The sequence below is a fragment of the Rhinoderma darwinii genome, chromosome 10, assembly GCF_050947455.1.
Source record: "Rhinoderma darwinii isolate aRhiDar2 chromosome 10, aRhiDar2.hap1, whole genome shotgun sequence".
In the NCBI taxonomy this organism is placed as follows: Eukaryota; Metazoa; Chordata; class Amphibia; order Anura; family Rhinodermatidae; genus Rhinoderma; species Rhinoderma darwinii.
Window position 1 is genome coordinate 49,464,806 of NC_134696.1, and position 14,893 is coordinate 49,479,698.

Below are 14,893 nucleotides of genomic sequence, written 5' to 3' on the forward strand. Positions count from 1 at the left end.
CTAAAACATATATTTATCTTTGAACACCATTTTATAGTTTATAAATATAGACAATATCTATGGAATTATTATGTACATAATACATTACTTATCTTGTACTGATCCTGAATTACAGCCTGTATTGTAGCCTGGAGCTGCATTCACAATTCTGCTGGTTTTGAAAACAGTCAACAAGCTTGTCAACAGAGACAGCCCTAAGGGTATGTTCACACGTAGTCAACAAAAACGTCTGAAAATCCAGAGCTGTTTTCAAGGGAAAACAGACCCTGCTTTTCAGACATTTTTTTACCAACTCGCATTTTTCGCGGCGTTTTTCGCGCCGTTTTCGCGGCGTTTTTTACGTCCGTTTTTGGAGCTGTTTTCATTGGAGTCTATGAGAAAACAGCTCCAAAAACGTCCAAAGAAGTGTCCTGCACTTCTTTTGACGAGGCTGTATTTTTACGCGTCGTCGTTTGACAGCTGTCAAACGACGACGCGTAAATAACAGGTCGTCTGCACAGTACGTCGGCAAAGCCATTCAAATGAATGGGCAGATGTTTGCCGACGTATTGTAGCCCTATTTTCAGACGTAAAACGAGGCAAAATACGCCTCGTATACGTCTGAAATTTGGCCGTGTGAACATACCCTAATAGCGTAACTGAGCTATTATAATGCAGTGGGACAGTTGTTTTTCTCCTACATGTAGAGACAGAACAAGCTCTGTTGGTGCCCAAGGTAGTGGTCACAGAAGGCGCCCACCTCTCGGTTCCTGAAGTTTAATATGGTAGCTGTCAGATGGAAAACCATTCATTTAATTGTCCCCTGTTGCATCTTTCCACACCAATCCATAGGGTTCATACAGGGAATAGGTAAAAGAAATAACAGGCAAAACATTGCTTCTTTTTATTAAATCCACAAATTGTGCTTCCCCTCAATGGAGTCCTAGGCGCCTGCCTAGTTCTCCTACACCTCATCCTGCCCCTGCCTACAAGATTACTGTACAGTGTCTGGTATAAATGCTGAACACCACAATTTCAAATGACCAGAAATAGCTCTGGGCAAGTGTTACATCTAGGGCCGCGGACCGTCGGGATTACTCACCCCTCGACGTCCACAGCCATGGACACTTGTGAGCCCTGGTCCCCATCTCCTCCCCAGGAGACACCAGTGCTCACTTCCGCTCTCCTCTGCTGTCTCCCGTAGGGTGCGTGCGTGCACGCTCGTGCCCGGGCTTAAAGGGCCAGTGTGCGCACATGTAAATCATCAGTAATTAGCCCATGATCACCCTGGACTATAAGAAGGGCTCTGCCCTCTTACTCCTTGCCTGAGCGTTGTTTGTATTTCTGTATTTCACGACAGGACCAACACCTCCTGGCGGTGAATTTCATTGCACATAGGCTAGATGCGCAAGCTGCAGTCGCCACAGCACTTGTTCCTGTTGCTCCGGCTGTTCCTCCTGCAACACCTCCTGCAAATGCCAGTGCCGACTTCCGATTCTCGCTGCCACTACCTCCACGCTACGACGGAGACGCGAGGGCCTGCAGGGAATTTCTAAACCAGTGCCAGAACCACTTCAGCCTAAAAGCCAGATCATGGTCAAAAACAAATACCCTTTGCCACTGATCTCGGAATTATTTGATCGTATTCGAGGAGCCAAGATCTTCTCTAACTAGACTTGTGTGGAACCTACAACCTTATCCGAATCAGTCAAGGTGACGAGTAGAAGACGGCATTTAACACTAGTGACGGGCACTATGAAAACCTGGTGATGCCCTTCGGCCTGTGTAATGCTCCCGCGGTTTTCCAAGAATTTGTCAATAATATCTTCCGAGATCTCCTCTAGGTCTGTGTTGTAGTCTATCTTGCTGACATTTTGATCTTCTCCCCAAATCCGACGTCACATCGCAGGCATGTCTGTCAAGTCCTCCTGTGATTAGGGAGAATTGCCTGTATGCCAAGTTGGAGAAATGTACTTTTAAAAAAAATTCTTTGCCCTTCTTGGGCTACATCATCTCGAATCAGGGTCTCCTGATGGACCCTGAGAAAGTAAAGTCCGTCCTGGAGTGGCGTCCTCGGGACCGGCGGGCCATACAGCATTTTTTGGGATTCGCTAACTTCTACCGGCAATTTATCCCAAATTTCTCTTCACTGACGGCCCCCATCTCTATCCTTACTAAGAAAGGTATGAACACTAAGGTGTGGACTCCAGAGGCAGAATCAGAATTCAAAAGCCTCAAGAATGCCTTCCCTTCGGCCTCGATCCTCCATCATCCTGACGTGTCTCGTCAGTTCTCGATGGAGGTGGACGCTTCTTCTGTTTGCACAGATGCACTTCTGTTTCAGAGAGGCTTCAAAGGAAAGGCAGTAGTATGTGGCTATTACTCGAAACTTTTTTCCTCCACAGAGTGCAATTACTCTATTGGGGATCAGGAATTACTGGCCATCAAATTGGCTCTGGAGGAATGGAGACATCTGCTCGAGAGCGCAGCTCACCTCATCCTGATATACACGGACCCCAAGAACCTCACGTATCTCCAGTCGGCACAACGGCTAAACCCCCGTCAAGCCAGGTGGTCGCTGTTCTTCACCCGTTTCCAATTTGTGCTCCATTACCGTCCTGCTGATGAAAATGTAAGGGCCGATGCCCTTTCCAGGTCGTTTAAAATGGAGGACACTGTGGAGTCCCCTAAAAGTATCATAGACCCATCCTGCATTATCACTGCCAATCCTTTGCAAGTTAGAAACATCCCTCCGGGGAGGACTTTTGTTCGGGGGCTGATAGGAGAAGAATTCTCCGCTGGGGACACAGCTCCCAATTGGCGGGGCACGCTGGTGTTCGCAAGACTCGAGACCTGATAACTCGTCATTTCTGGTGGCCCACGCTGCCCAAAGATATTGTGGACTTTGTCTCTTCCTGTACTGTATGTGCTTCTAACAAGGTTGCTCACTCCAAACCTGCCGGTGTGCTCCAACCTCTGCCTGTACCCAATGCCCCTTGGCAGCACATTGCAATGGACATTGTTACAGACCTCCCCCCCTCAGCAGGATGCAATACTGTCTGGGTGGTGGTGGACTGGTTTTCGAAGATGGCACATTTTATCCCGCTGACCAATCTACCAATCTACCAGCACTCACAAGTCCATGCAAATGGTCCTGTAGTCATATCCTGTTCCCTGTGTTCCCGTGCCCTACTACCCGTATCCTGTGCTGTATTTGTTCCGGTGCCATCTCTAGTATGGAGTCGCATTGTGCTGTCTATTACGCCTGCTGTTTTACACCACGTCTGGCGTCCTCCGCCAAGTTTTGCATCACCTGCTGCCAAGTAACGGGATATCTGTGCCTAGCTGTTACTACTGTCTGGACTATCACAGGTACCCTTGTGCTTGGACTATATATATATATTGACTTGGTACACTGTTTAGCCAGCTGCTATCCCGCTACGGCATTGCAGCCAAGTGAGTCCACACACCAACAGATCGTGACAGCAAATATTGATTTTAGCTGCAGAATTGTGAATGCAGCTCTAGGATATCATACAGTCTTTAACTTAGAGAAGAAATGCAAAGTATTTACAAAATTACTCCTCTTCATATATGCAGATTAATTCTATATGTAAAGAGACATGCAGACCAAGCTGGAATTGTATTGTGACTAGTGATGTACCCCAGTGTTGCTGTGAAGTGATCATGTTTACCTCTAAAAAAGAGCTCAGAAACTCTCACCTATAATCTTCAATGAAATTAACTTGTTCTGCCACAACATTTGGATTCAGGTCAACTCCCTTCCAGAAAGAAATTTCTGCCAAGTGCTGTGCCACAGATTCGACTTCCCTCCTGGTGTTCCGAACAATGACCAAAAAATCTGTACGTTTAGAAAAAATCTCTTCCAGCTGAGTTAGGTCGCTCTTCACTACAGCATTGAGAAGCTGCACTGTGTCTGAGATCTGTGGGAACAGAGATTGATACTCATGAAAAAGGAAGACTAATGTGTTATATCAACATTCAGTCAAGTCAATCACCTTAAGGGCACATTCAGACGTGACAGAATTTTTTTTCTCCAAATGTTTGTGCAGATTTGGGGCAATTACGCAACGAATCTGCACCAACATTTGCATATTTGACAGGTAATTCAGACGTTGCAGATATCACAGCGGACTTGCCACAGATTTCAGTTTTTGCATTGCAAAGGCTGAAATCTGCAGTGAAATTCCGCTTCTTCTCCGTAATGGAAAGAGCATCTTGCAGAGGGCAAATTCTGCACCGCAGCCTAATTTCCGCACAGTTATTTTCTGCAACGTCTGAACTAACTTTCCTCAAAATGTATAGAAAGACATGAGAAAAAAAACGGCTGCTGCAGAATTCCACTGCAGACTGTCCGCAGCGGAATTCAACAGCAATTCCGCCACGTCTGAACATGCCCTCAAGGCGACCTATCAGCAGGATTCAGCCCCTCAAACCACCACCAACAGCAGAGTAAGGGTATGTTCACACAGCCAAATTTCAGACGTATACGAGGCGTATTATGCCTCGTTTTACGTCTGAAAATAGGGCTACAATACGTCGGCAAACATCTGCCCATTCATTTGAATGGGTTTGCCGACGTACTGTGCAGACGACCTGTTATTTACGCATCGTCGTTTGACAGCTGTCAAACGACGACGCGTAAAAATACAGCCTCGTCAAAAGAAGTGCAGGACACTTCTTTGGATGTTTTTGGAGCGGTTTTCTCATAGACTCCAATGAAAACAGCTCCAAAAACGGACGTAAAAAACGCCGCGAAAACGGCGTGAAAAACGCCGCGAAAAATGCGAGTTGGTCAAAAAATGTCTGAAAAGCAGGGTCTGTTTTCCCTTGAAAACAGCTCTGGATTTTCAGACGTTTTTGTTGACTACGTGTGAACATACCCTTAGGGCTTGTCCACATGTAACGGAATTGCTGCAGAAAATTTCTGCAGCAATTCCTCAGAAACTACCATAAATTCTGCTGTGGAAAAACCACACCATTTCCTGCGTTTTTTACTGCAGAAAATGGTGCGTATTTTTCTGCGTTTTTGTCAATGTTGGGGGATGGTGACATCTCCTCTGAAAAATGCAGCAATTCAGTCCACTTTCCGCAGCAGGAATTGACATTCCTGCGGTATGAAAAATATGCAGCACAGGTGAATTTCTGCTCGGAAATTTTACACAGCGTGTGCATGAGATTTGTTGAATCTCGCCCACTTTGCTGCTATTGTATTCTGCTGCGTATTTTCCGTACACAATCCCGGACGGAAAATACACAGCAATCTTATTACGTGTGGACAAGCCCTAATAGGTTGACAATGATACTCCTTTATAATCTGTCCAATTTAGCAAAATCAAGAAAAAGTGATTTAGAGAGGACCTGTCAGTAGGTCATAGAAGTTGAACTGGTTAACTCACCTGAAATCGTGCTGTCTCACCGATTCCAGCACTGTCTTTTTTTTTTCTTAGACCCCCGTCCCAGAGATATGGCCCACTGTTGTGTTGGATCCCTATATGCTAATTTGCTGTAGTTAGCCAACGAGGCGTAAACTACCCTCAAACTGTCTCGTGCTGATTGGTAGGCACCAGAGGCACGGAAGCTAGCCCCACCTGTTGGCTAACTACAGCAAATTAGCATATAGAATAACAATACAACAGTGGGCCATTTCTCTGGAGTTGGGGGGGGGGAGGGGGAAATCCAGGTAAAAAACAAAAGCTCTGGAATCAGGAAGACAGCGCTATTCAGGTCAGTTAACCAGTTCAACTTATATGACCTAGTAACAGGTCCCTTTTTTTTTTTTAAATTGCGCGCTCTAAGCAAATAAATTTGAAAGAATCATCTGGGCATTGCGGTGGGGTTTCCCTGTAGATGCAATGCTTCAATTGTAAATTACCTACGTAATATAGCATTCAATGGATCATGCCACAGATTTCTATGGGTGCCACATTATGGATCTATACATTCACGGCCATGTGGCATGAAGCCTAAGATAACAGAGGTTGTTAAAGTGTAGCTAAACATTTGACAAACTTCCAACATGTCATAGAAACCTGTCAGAAGTTTGGATTGGTGGCGGACCGAGCACTGAGACCCCCACCAATCGCTAGAATGAAGCAGCTGAAGCCCACTGTAATGTCCGTGGCTGCGGGCTGTCAGCTCCAACCTCTCCCTGACAGCCGCAGACACGAGTCGACAAGCGCTGGCCCCAGCCTTGCGTCCACTCACCTCAGCCGGATCCCGTAGGGTGCGCGCGCAAGCTCGTGCCCGCTCTTAAAGGGGCAGCGCGCGCACCGGACCTCGTAGATGAACTTTCACCCATGAGTACCCTGGACTATAAGAGGGGTCCAGCCCCCTAGTGCTATGCTTGAGCGTTGTTGTGTTCCCTAGTTTGTTTAGTGATTGGTGGGGGTCTCAGTGCTCAGACCCCCACCAATCCAAACTTCTGACATGTCCCTATGACATGTCAGAAGTTTGTCAAATGTTTATCTTTAAATGTAATCTAACCAAAACCCAAAAAGAAAAAAAAATAAATCTAGGTAGAATACTCTGGAAAAGAGGTGCAACTCAGGAGAACTAGTGGAAATGTGAATAATTTTCAAGTGAGGACTACACTGTAGTTGGAACAATGGTGGGCATGGGTGGTATAATACACTGAAAGGTACAAAGATATATAGGTGGGTGCACAATAACATCACTTGAGTATATAAGTTAAGCATATTTGTATTGATTCATGCTGCACCTACAGCTTTCCTACACTTAATATTATGTTTTATTTATATATATATATATATATATATATATATATATATATATATATATATATATATATATATATATATATATATATATATATAGCAAACAAGAAAGCAGCAGCACTCACACGGAATCAATCGGTCAGGTGCCCAGCAAAACGTCCCGATCCTCGGACGTGTATTGATATATAAAGAAAGAAGATTTGCAGCACTCCAATGTGAAAAAAGTGGTGGTTTATTCAATCCAAGAACAACAGCAACGTTTCAATCCTACAATAGGATCTTTATCAAGCCAGGCTTGATAAAGATCCTATTGTAGGATTGAAACGTTGCTGTTGTTCTTGGATTGAATAAACCACCACTTTTTTCACATTGGAGTGCTGCAAATCTTCTTTCTTTATATATATATATATATATATATATATATATATATATATATATATATATATATATATATATATACGCAGATGGTTGGTATTAGATAAATACTGAAACTGTTCCCTGAAATGTTATAAAATCTTCAATAGTGATTTACTACAAGAACAGTTAAAGACCCAGAGCAGCTTGCCGTATGATAATCCCTTGCTCAGTCTTAACCTCATACTAAGTATGGCTTATGCTGTGTTCACATCACCATTCCTTTCCGCTGAGGGGTTCCATCGGAGGTTTCCATTGGGTTAACCCCTCAACAGAAAGGCAAATGGAAATCTTAGCTTCCGTTTCCCTCACCATTGTGCTCAATGGTGACGGAAACCTAGCCAATGGTTTGTGTTTGTCACCGTTGTGACAGGGTTCCGTCGTTTTGGCGGAAACAATAGCGCAGTCGACTGCAACAAAAGCAGCGATTATGCAAAAGCAATTGACATGCTGTGGATTGAAATTTTTTAACGTTTTTTTCGCTCATTCTCATCCACTGCTTCTACTGTATTATGCTGAGAATTTTCCGCAACTAAATCCGTTGCGGAAATTCGGCAGTATTTACGGTATGTGTAAACTTACCCAAATGGTGCACCTCAAGCAGTAATAGTGCTCCTTTGTACCCCCTACAAAGGAATGCCTCCATATGTGATCCCACACAGTAGCAATGCCCCCTTTTTTGACCCCCATACATTAGTTAAGGAGGCTCTGTCACCAGATTTTGCAACCCCTATCTGCTATTGCAGCAGATAGGCGCTGCAATGTAGATTACAGTAACGTTTTTATTTTAAAAAAACGAGCATTTTTGGCCAAGTTATGACCATTTTAGTATTTATGCAAATGAGGCTTGCAAAAGTCTGTGTGTTTAAAAGTAAAAGTCCAAGTGGGCGTGTATTATGTGCGTACATCTGGGCGTGTATTATGTGCGTACATCTGGGCGGGTTTACTACTTTTACTAGCTGGGCGTTCTGAAGAGAAGTATCATCCACTTCTCTTCAGAACGCCCAGCTTCTGCCAGATCACGCTGTGACGTCACTCACAGGTCCTGCATCGTGTCAGACGAGCGAGGACACATCGGCACCAGAGGCTTCAGTTGATTCTGCAGCAGCATTGGCGTTAGCAGGTAAGTCGATGTAGCTACTTACCTGCAAACGCTGATGCTGCTGCAGAATCAACTGTAGCCTCTGGTGCCGATGCGTCCTCGCTCGTCTGACACGATGCAGGACCTGTGAGTGACGTCACAGCGTGATCTGGCAGAAGCTGGGCGTTCTGAAGAGAAGTGGATGATACTTCTCGTCAGAAAGCCCAGCTAGTAAAAGTATTAAAAACGCCCCTATGTACGCACATAATACACGCCCACTTGGACTTTTACTTTTAAACACACCCACTTGTACTTTTGCAAGCCTCATTTGCATAACTACAAAAATGGTCATAACTTGGCCAAAAATGCTCGTTTTTTGAAAATAAAAACGTTACTGTAATCTACATTGCAGCGCCTATCTGCTGCAATAGCAGATAGGGGTTGCAAAATCTGGTGACAGAGCCTCTTTAAGTCTCCTTTGTGCCCCCTATAGTGGTAAGATCCCCTTTTGTGTCCCAAATAGTAGTTAGGGCCCCTTTGTGCCACCATATAGTAATTAGGTCCATTTTGTGCCCTTATATAGTAGTTAGATCTCCGTTATGTGCCCCTATATAGTAGTTAGCGACTTTTTGTGCCCCTATATAGTAGTTATGTCCTCTTTTTCGCCCCTATATAGTAGTTAGGTCACCTTTATGCCCCATGTTAGTTAGGTCCCCTTTGGTGCCCTCATATAGTAATTAGGACCCCCTTTTGGCCCCTATATAGTAGTTAGCACCCCCTTTGTGCCCCCATATAGAGGTTAGGACCCATCATTGCTTCTATATATCAGTAAGGTCTCCGTTATGTGCCCCTATATAGTAGTTAGGGACTTTTTGTGCCCCTATATAGTAGTTAGGTCCCCCTTTGTGCCCCCATATAGTAGTTAGGCCACCTTTGTGCCCCCATGTTAGTTAGCTCCCCTTTGGTGCCGTCATATAGTAGTTAGGACGATCTTTGGGCTCCTATATAGTAGTTAGCATCCCCTTTGGGCCCCCATATAGAGGTTAGGACCCATTTTTGCCCTATATAGTAGTTAGGTCCTCTATGTGCACCTATATAGTAGTTAGGCCATGTTTGTGCCCCTATATAGTAGTTAGGCCACCTTTGTGCCCCCATGTAGTACTCAGGACCCCCTTTGGGTGTTTATGTAGTAGTTGTCACCATTTGGCCCTTACATAGTAGTAAAGTCACATTTGTGCTCCTATATAGTAGTTAGGTCCCCTTTGTGACCCTATATAGTAGTTAGGACCCATTGGTCCTCTGGTGGGCCAGTCCGACGCTGGTATTAACCCTTTCAGGAACAGGTTATATTTAGTTCGTTTTTTTCCCCTCCCTGCCTTTCAAGATATAGTAATATGAAGGTTTGTTTTTTGCAGGACGAGTTGTAGTTTTTAATGACACCATTTACTGTACCATATAATGTACTGTCGATTGGCAAAAAATTATTTGTAGGGTGGAATACAAAAAAACATTCCTCCATTGATTTTTGGGTTTCGTTTTTACAGAGTTTACGATGCGGTAAAAACTACATGTTAACTTTATTCTGCTGGTCAATACAATTTTGGCGATACCAAATTTATATAGTTATTTTAGTTATATTTATGTCATACTACTTCTACAAAATAAAAACTATTTGTTAGGTAAAATATTTTGTGTAGCCATATTGAGACCTTTTTTTTTAAAATTTTCTATCGCTGGAGCTCTGTGAGGGTTTTTTTTTGCTAGCTGTACTTGTTATTGGTACCATTTTGGAGTACATATGACTTTTTGCTCACTTTTTTTCTATTTTTTGGTGGAGTAGTGGTGTAAAAAAAAAGCAATTCTGGCAGTGTTCACTGTGTGGAATAAACAATGATATATTATAATAGTTTGGACTTTTACGGACACAGCGATACCACGTTTCTTTTATTATTTCCATGATTTTATTTAAAAAATGGGAAAAAGTTGTTTTTTTTTTACTATAATTTTATATATTTTTTTATATTGTTCAAAACCTTATTACATTTATTTAGTCCCCCTAGGAGGCATTAAAAATGCAATTGTTAGATCGCTGGTACTATACACTGCAATGCTTATGTATTGTAGTGTAAGGAACTCTCTTATTAAGCCCTGCTTCTGGACCCCTTCTAGAAGCTGAGGATATAGACCCTTCTTACCTCCTCTGCAGGACAAGTCTTGTCAGCTATAGTGCCATGCTACTGCAGAGGCTCTGCTCCTTCCCTGACAAGCAGGGCAGAAAGATTTTTCTATTGGCTGCTCTGCAGTGAACAGATGATCACTATGCAGAGAACTGGCATTGGAGAGAGTGACTGAGCTTGTTTGTTCACCAGCACTCAGCTCAGTAGGTGGACGTAGACATTGCTATACACTTTGAACACCAGGAGGCGCCACGTTTACACATAGAGAATAGCAGATTTTTGTCTCCAGCGATGACAGACTGCAGTGGTCCCTTGTGAAGACATGTCATCATTGGAGGCCGGTTGTATAGAGACTGGCTGAGAGAAGGTAAGCGGTGCTACGCAAGCACCGTGGGAGGGGAACTTTTTTTTATGGAGAATCACCTCTAAATGCCATTTTTAGTGTCCCAGATCAGCTACCATAATTCAGTTCGGGCAAGCACTAAATTAAACAGGTTCTAGCTGGGGTTTCTTTCCAGCTACATTCTCTGATTCCTCTATCCACTAATATAGCAGGGAAGCAGTGAGGCAATATCGAAAAAGTGTCCACCAACAACATTTTAGGCTTGAGTCATGGAACCTACAGCAAATACTGTACTGGGTGGAAGTATAGTATAATTCTGAGTGGAATTGTTCTTCAAGCACAGAATAACAAATTGCTTTGTAACCTGTTGTACTATGTCAGTCCACGGAACACCTAAAGGCACTAGGGCTACTAAAGTCCATGTCAGTAGTACAGAAAGCAAACCCCCAACCCCCCCCCCCTGCAAATCCTCATTGCCAAGCATAGCAGAGCAATTTTCTTTTGCCAGAGGCTTATGATACACAATAAGCCAACACAGTTCTGCATGAATGACTTGCTGTTTTAATGTATTGTGACAAGTAACCCCCTTGGGATACTAGAAGAGGCAGGAGCTCTGCAGCAGAGGAGGCTACTTTTAACATTTGCTGTAGGGCAGCAGGTTCCATGACTTAAAGTGGACACACCAAATATTAAAACTTGACAATAAAGGGAAGGGAGCAGAATCCCTAGATTAAAAATATATAGATAGTGCACATCTGGAGGAACATATTGGGATTACCAAAAATCCTGCACTGATGCAATAAGTCTGTTGTGTATTTTGAGTAGCAAAGGACTTTACTTGTGGGTTACTACCAACGTTCACCCAGCAATCTGTTTTTACAAGCGCTACATCAAAATGTCTCTTTACGAGGGTCATGACTACCTCAGATCTGTGTTTTAGGTATCAAAAAGGGGTTCTATTCTTCATGCGGTTTTGAATTGTGTTGTTCCTTTCCATTAATCCTCAATGCTGAATTTCCGCAGCATATATTCCTGAAATACTATTACAACAGGTGTGTGTCTTAAGTATAGTGGAGAATTTGATCCAGATATTGTGTAGGAGACATTTTTTTTTAAAATTAGAATATTTCTATTTTGTGCTAGAAAGGTTATTACTCCATAGGGAATACCCAGGGGTGATCTAATGGGAGTAACCTGCTTAAAAAATATGTTCCCTTATAAAAGCTTTTGTATTTGAGAATGGTCTGTCTCCTAACTATGGACTTTATGAGTTGAATGATGTGCAATGGCGGTTAATCGGTCATGATCAGCTTGTTCCAGGAGCCTCTGAGGCCTAACAAACCGCTTTCTCTTATGATGATGGGAATTCAGGTCTGGGTGTTAGTGTAAATTAATGTGTGGTCCCTATTTTTTTATATTGTTGTTGGTTGTGACTTTTCTGCAGTTGTTTTTAGATTTATTGGAAAGCAGAAATAAAATTCTATTAAAAAAAAAACAGAAAAGGAAAAACAGGTAAATTGAGTTTTTAGAACCAGCTTGTTAATGATGCCATTGTTCCTCACTGCTTGCCATACCATCGGAACATGATCTGGAACACAAACAAGAATGGAATATGTGATGGTAAATAATGTGCCACCTTCTGACAACATCAGGCACCACCTGCTACCAATGACATGGCCGCAGGACAATGACATATGTATATATTGACAGCTTTGGAGGTAGAATTGTTTCTGTATCATAATATAAGAAGTTAATGCAGTAGGTTTACGTGCAGCTCTTTATAAATCCCCAGATATCACATTGTAGCATCGCCGTGAGCGATATAGTTCACAATAAGGTAAAAGAAAACCCAGGAGTATAACTATGCTCTTGGGGCATGTGCCCCTTGGTTCAGGGTACTAGGGGAAGAGGGACTACCAAGTCTCCACTGGAATCTTTACCCCAGGTAAATTGAAGCGTAGCTACAACCCTGCATACAAATATATATATATATATATATATATATATATATATATATATATATAACGATGACCCATGGCCCATGAACCTATGCTGGCGGGACACATGCCCACCAGCATAGTTATACTTGTAATACACAATTATCTAGCTACAGACACTAAACACCTTTCAGCTACTTTGATTGAGATCTTCAGAGAAAGTTGCAAGTAGGGTAAAAGTAATTTATTTTCAGGAACAGAGCCACCTTAAGAATGCTAGATGTTGAGGAATTAAGAGATCAAAATAAATCCAGCTTTGAAGTCCTTCTTGTTTCTTTAGTATGGAAGTTCTACCAAATACAATCCCAGGATTACCTAAATGGCAACCTAGGTCAACTTCTAGGTCCCAGATACAGGTTATAGAATAAGACTCTTAACCCACTTGTGGATTTATCGCTGCACAGCTAGATTCTGGTTCTTCAGAAGTAAAAGTGACTATCCGAGAAATATAAATGTGACACTGCTTGAAGAAGTTCTGAGACTAAAATATTGTATGAAAAAATTTTTTTAACCCCATTTGAAGTTCTTCACTTTTGTTAAGTTCTTTAATTTTTTTTATTGTAGTTTATGTCTGTCTTTGGCGCTGTATAAGGGTATGTTCACACAGGCTATTTTCAGACGTTTTTCGGGCCGTAAATGCCTACAAACATCTGCCCATTGATTTCAATGGGAAATACAGCGTTCTGTTTCGACGGGGCGTTATTTTAAAAATATCGCCCCGTCGAAACAGAACGCTGTATTTCCCATTGAAATCAATGGGCAGCTCCGTATTTTCTGCCGCATTTTGTTAAGCGTGTGAACATAGCCTTACTCTGCAGGTATGTCGCAGGTGGATTCAACACCAATACAAAACACAGCAAAGCCTGAGCAGAGAAATTCAAACAGATCCCTTATGACCCTATGGCCAACTATGCATTCAAAAATAAATTCATCCTATACACCTGTGGTTCTGAATGCACAGTTGGCCATCAGTTTTAGGAAGACCTAACTCTGTTTTAGTTCCCTTAAGGCCTCATGCACATATCTGAATACAGCTTTCATAGCCTGCTGCGGACACATACTATACCGTTGTTTGCATTTGTTATACACTGAGGCACATGGAGGTTTTTTTGTCAGAAATTCTATATGAATCTGTGAGAAAAAAAATAATGGAATACACAATTGCATGCAGTATTACAGTAGTATTTATTAAGAGAACCATATAACGTAATACTAAGTCCCTATGGATCCATATTTTTATCTCGTAGGGATTCTGTGTGCCAGTTTACAGGGTCTGTGCATGCGGACGTGCTGTGTGCATGAGCATAAACTTACAATACATAGAGTTCAACAACAAAACGTTAGATATGGAAAATAAAAAAATGCAAAACTATTTTCCCTAAATATTATTTTTTTTCATGGTGCTCAATATCGGGACCACAATGCTTTGTGGTGGCGGGAATCTCCATTTAAAGTTCTCCCAGCATTGAGGGTATTCCTAACGTGTGTGAAAATGGACGCAATTCGGATTGTGCAGTAGGAAGTTTTGATTTGTAATTGGACTTTCAAGGACATTTCAAGGAAAACTACCTAGGCTACTTAAATTTCTAAATTTGTATTATTTTCTTTGTCTGACAGCAGCTTATCTCCCATGGTAACAAAGGATCTGGCAATCCAACCTGCTCGATTCTTCTTTCCCCCGACATTTGCCTTTGGGGGAGGTCGGGTGGTCCTTATACACATTAGATCATTGGTTGATCCAGGTAAAATCTGCGGCTTCGGCTGAGTTTTGTCTAATGGGGTATAGGCATCTTTATATCAACTTCAAAACAATTGTCATGACATGTTTTCTTTACCTTGTTCTTCACTATTATAGAATCATATAGAGGGACCATGCCTTGTATTACCACCATAATGGACAACCCATCAATCAAGATAACAATATTTATGTGATGTCTGTCATATAGTCTCAAAACTCACCAGCAAGTCAATGGAGGTCAAGGTGTGGTTGGCATTCATGAGAGAGTAGGTCACTTGATATACACCATCATTTGTTTCACTGTTTCCATAGAAACCAATGCCAATGCCGGCACTGTGAAGATAAAAATAAAAATAAAGTTATTGAAGTGTTGTCACTGTAAATCCCATGATAACATTAACAAGGA

The 14,893-nt window shown here is 42.4% G+C and overlaps 1 protein-coding gene across 2 annotated transcripts in view; it reads right to left on the bottom strand.

The window, feature by feature from the left end:
- The window catches only part of TTYH1 (tweety family member 1), a 132,276-nt gene that overhangs the window by 42,850 nt on the left and 74,533 nt on the right, over nt 1–14,893 (bottom strand). For both annotated transcript variants that reach the window (XM_075839885.1, XM_075839886.1), the window contains exons 3-4: nt 14,709–14,820; nt 3,703–3,923 (exon numbers count right to left, since the gene is read on the bottom strand). In XM_075839885.1, coding sequence (XP_075696000.1) covers nt 3,703–3,923; nt 14,709–14,820 — 333 coding nt within the window. The remainder of the gene's footprint in view (nt 1–3,702; nt 3,924–14,708; nt 14,821–14,893) is intronic.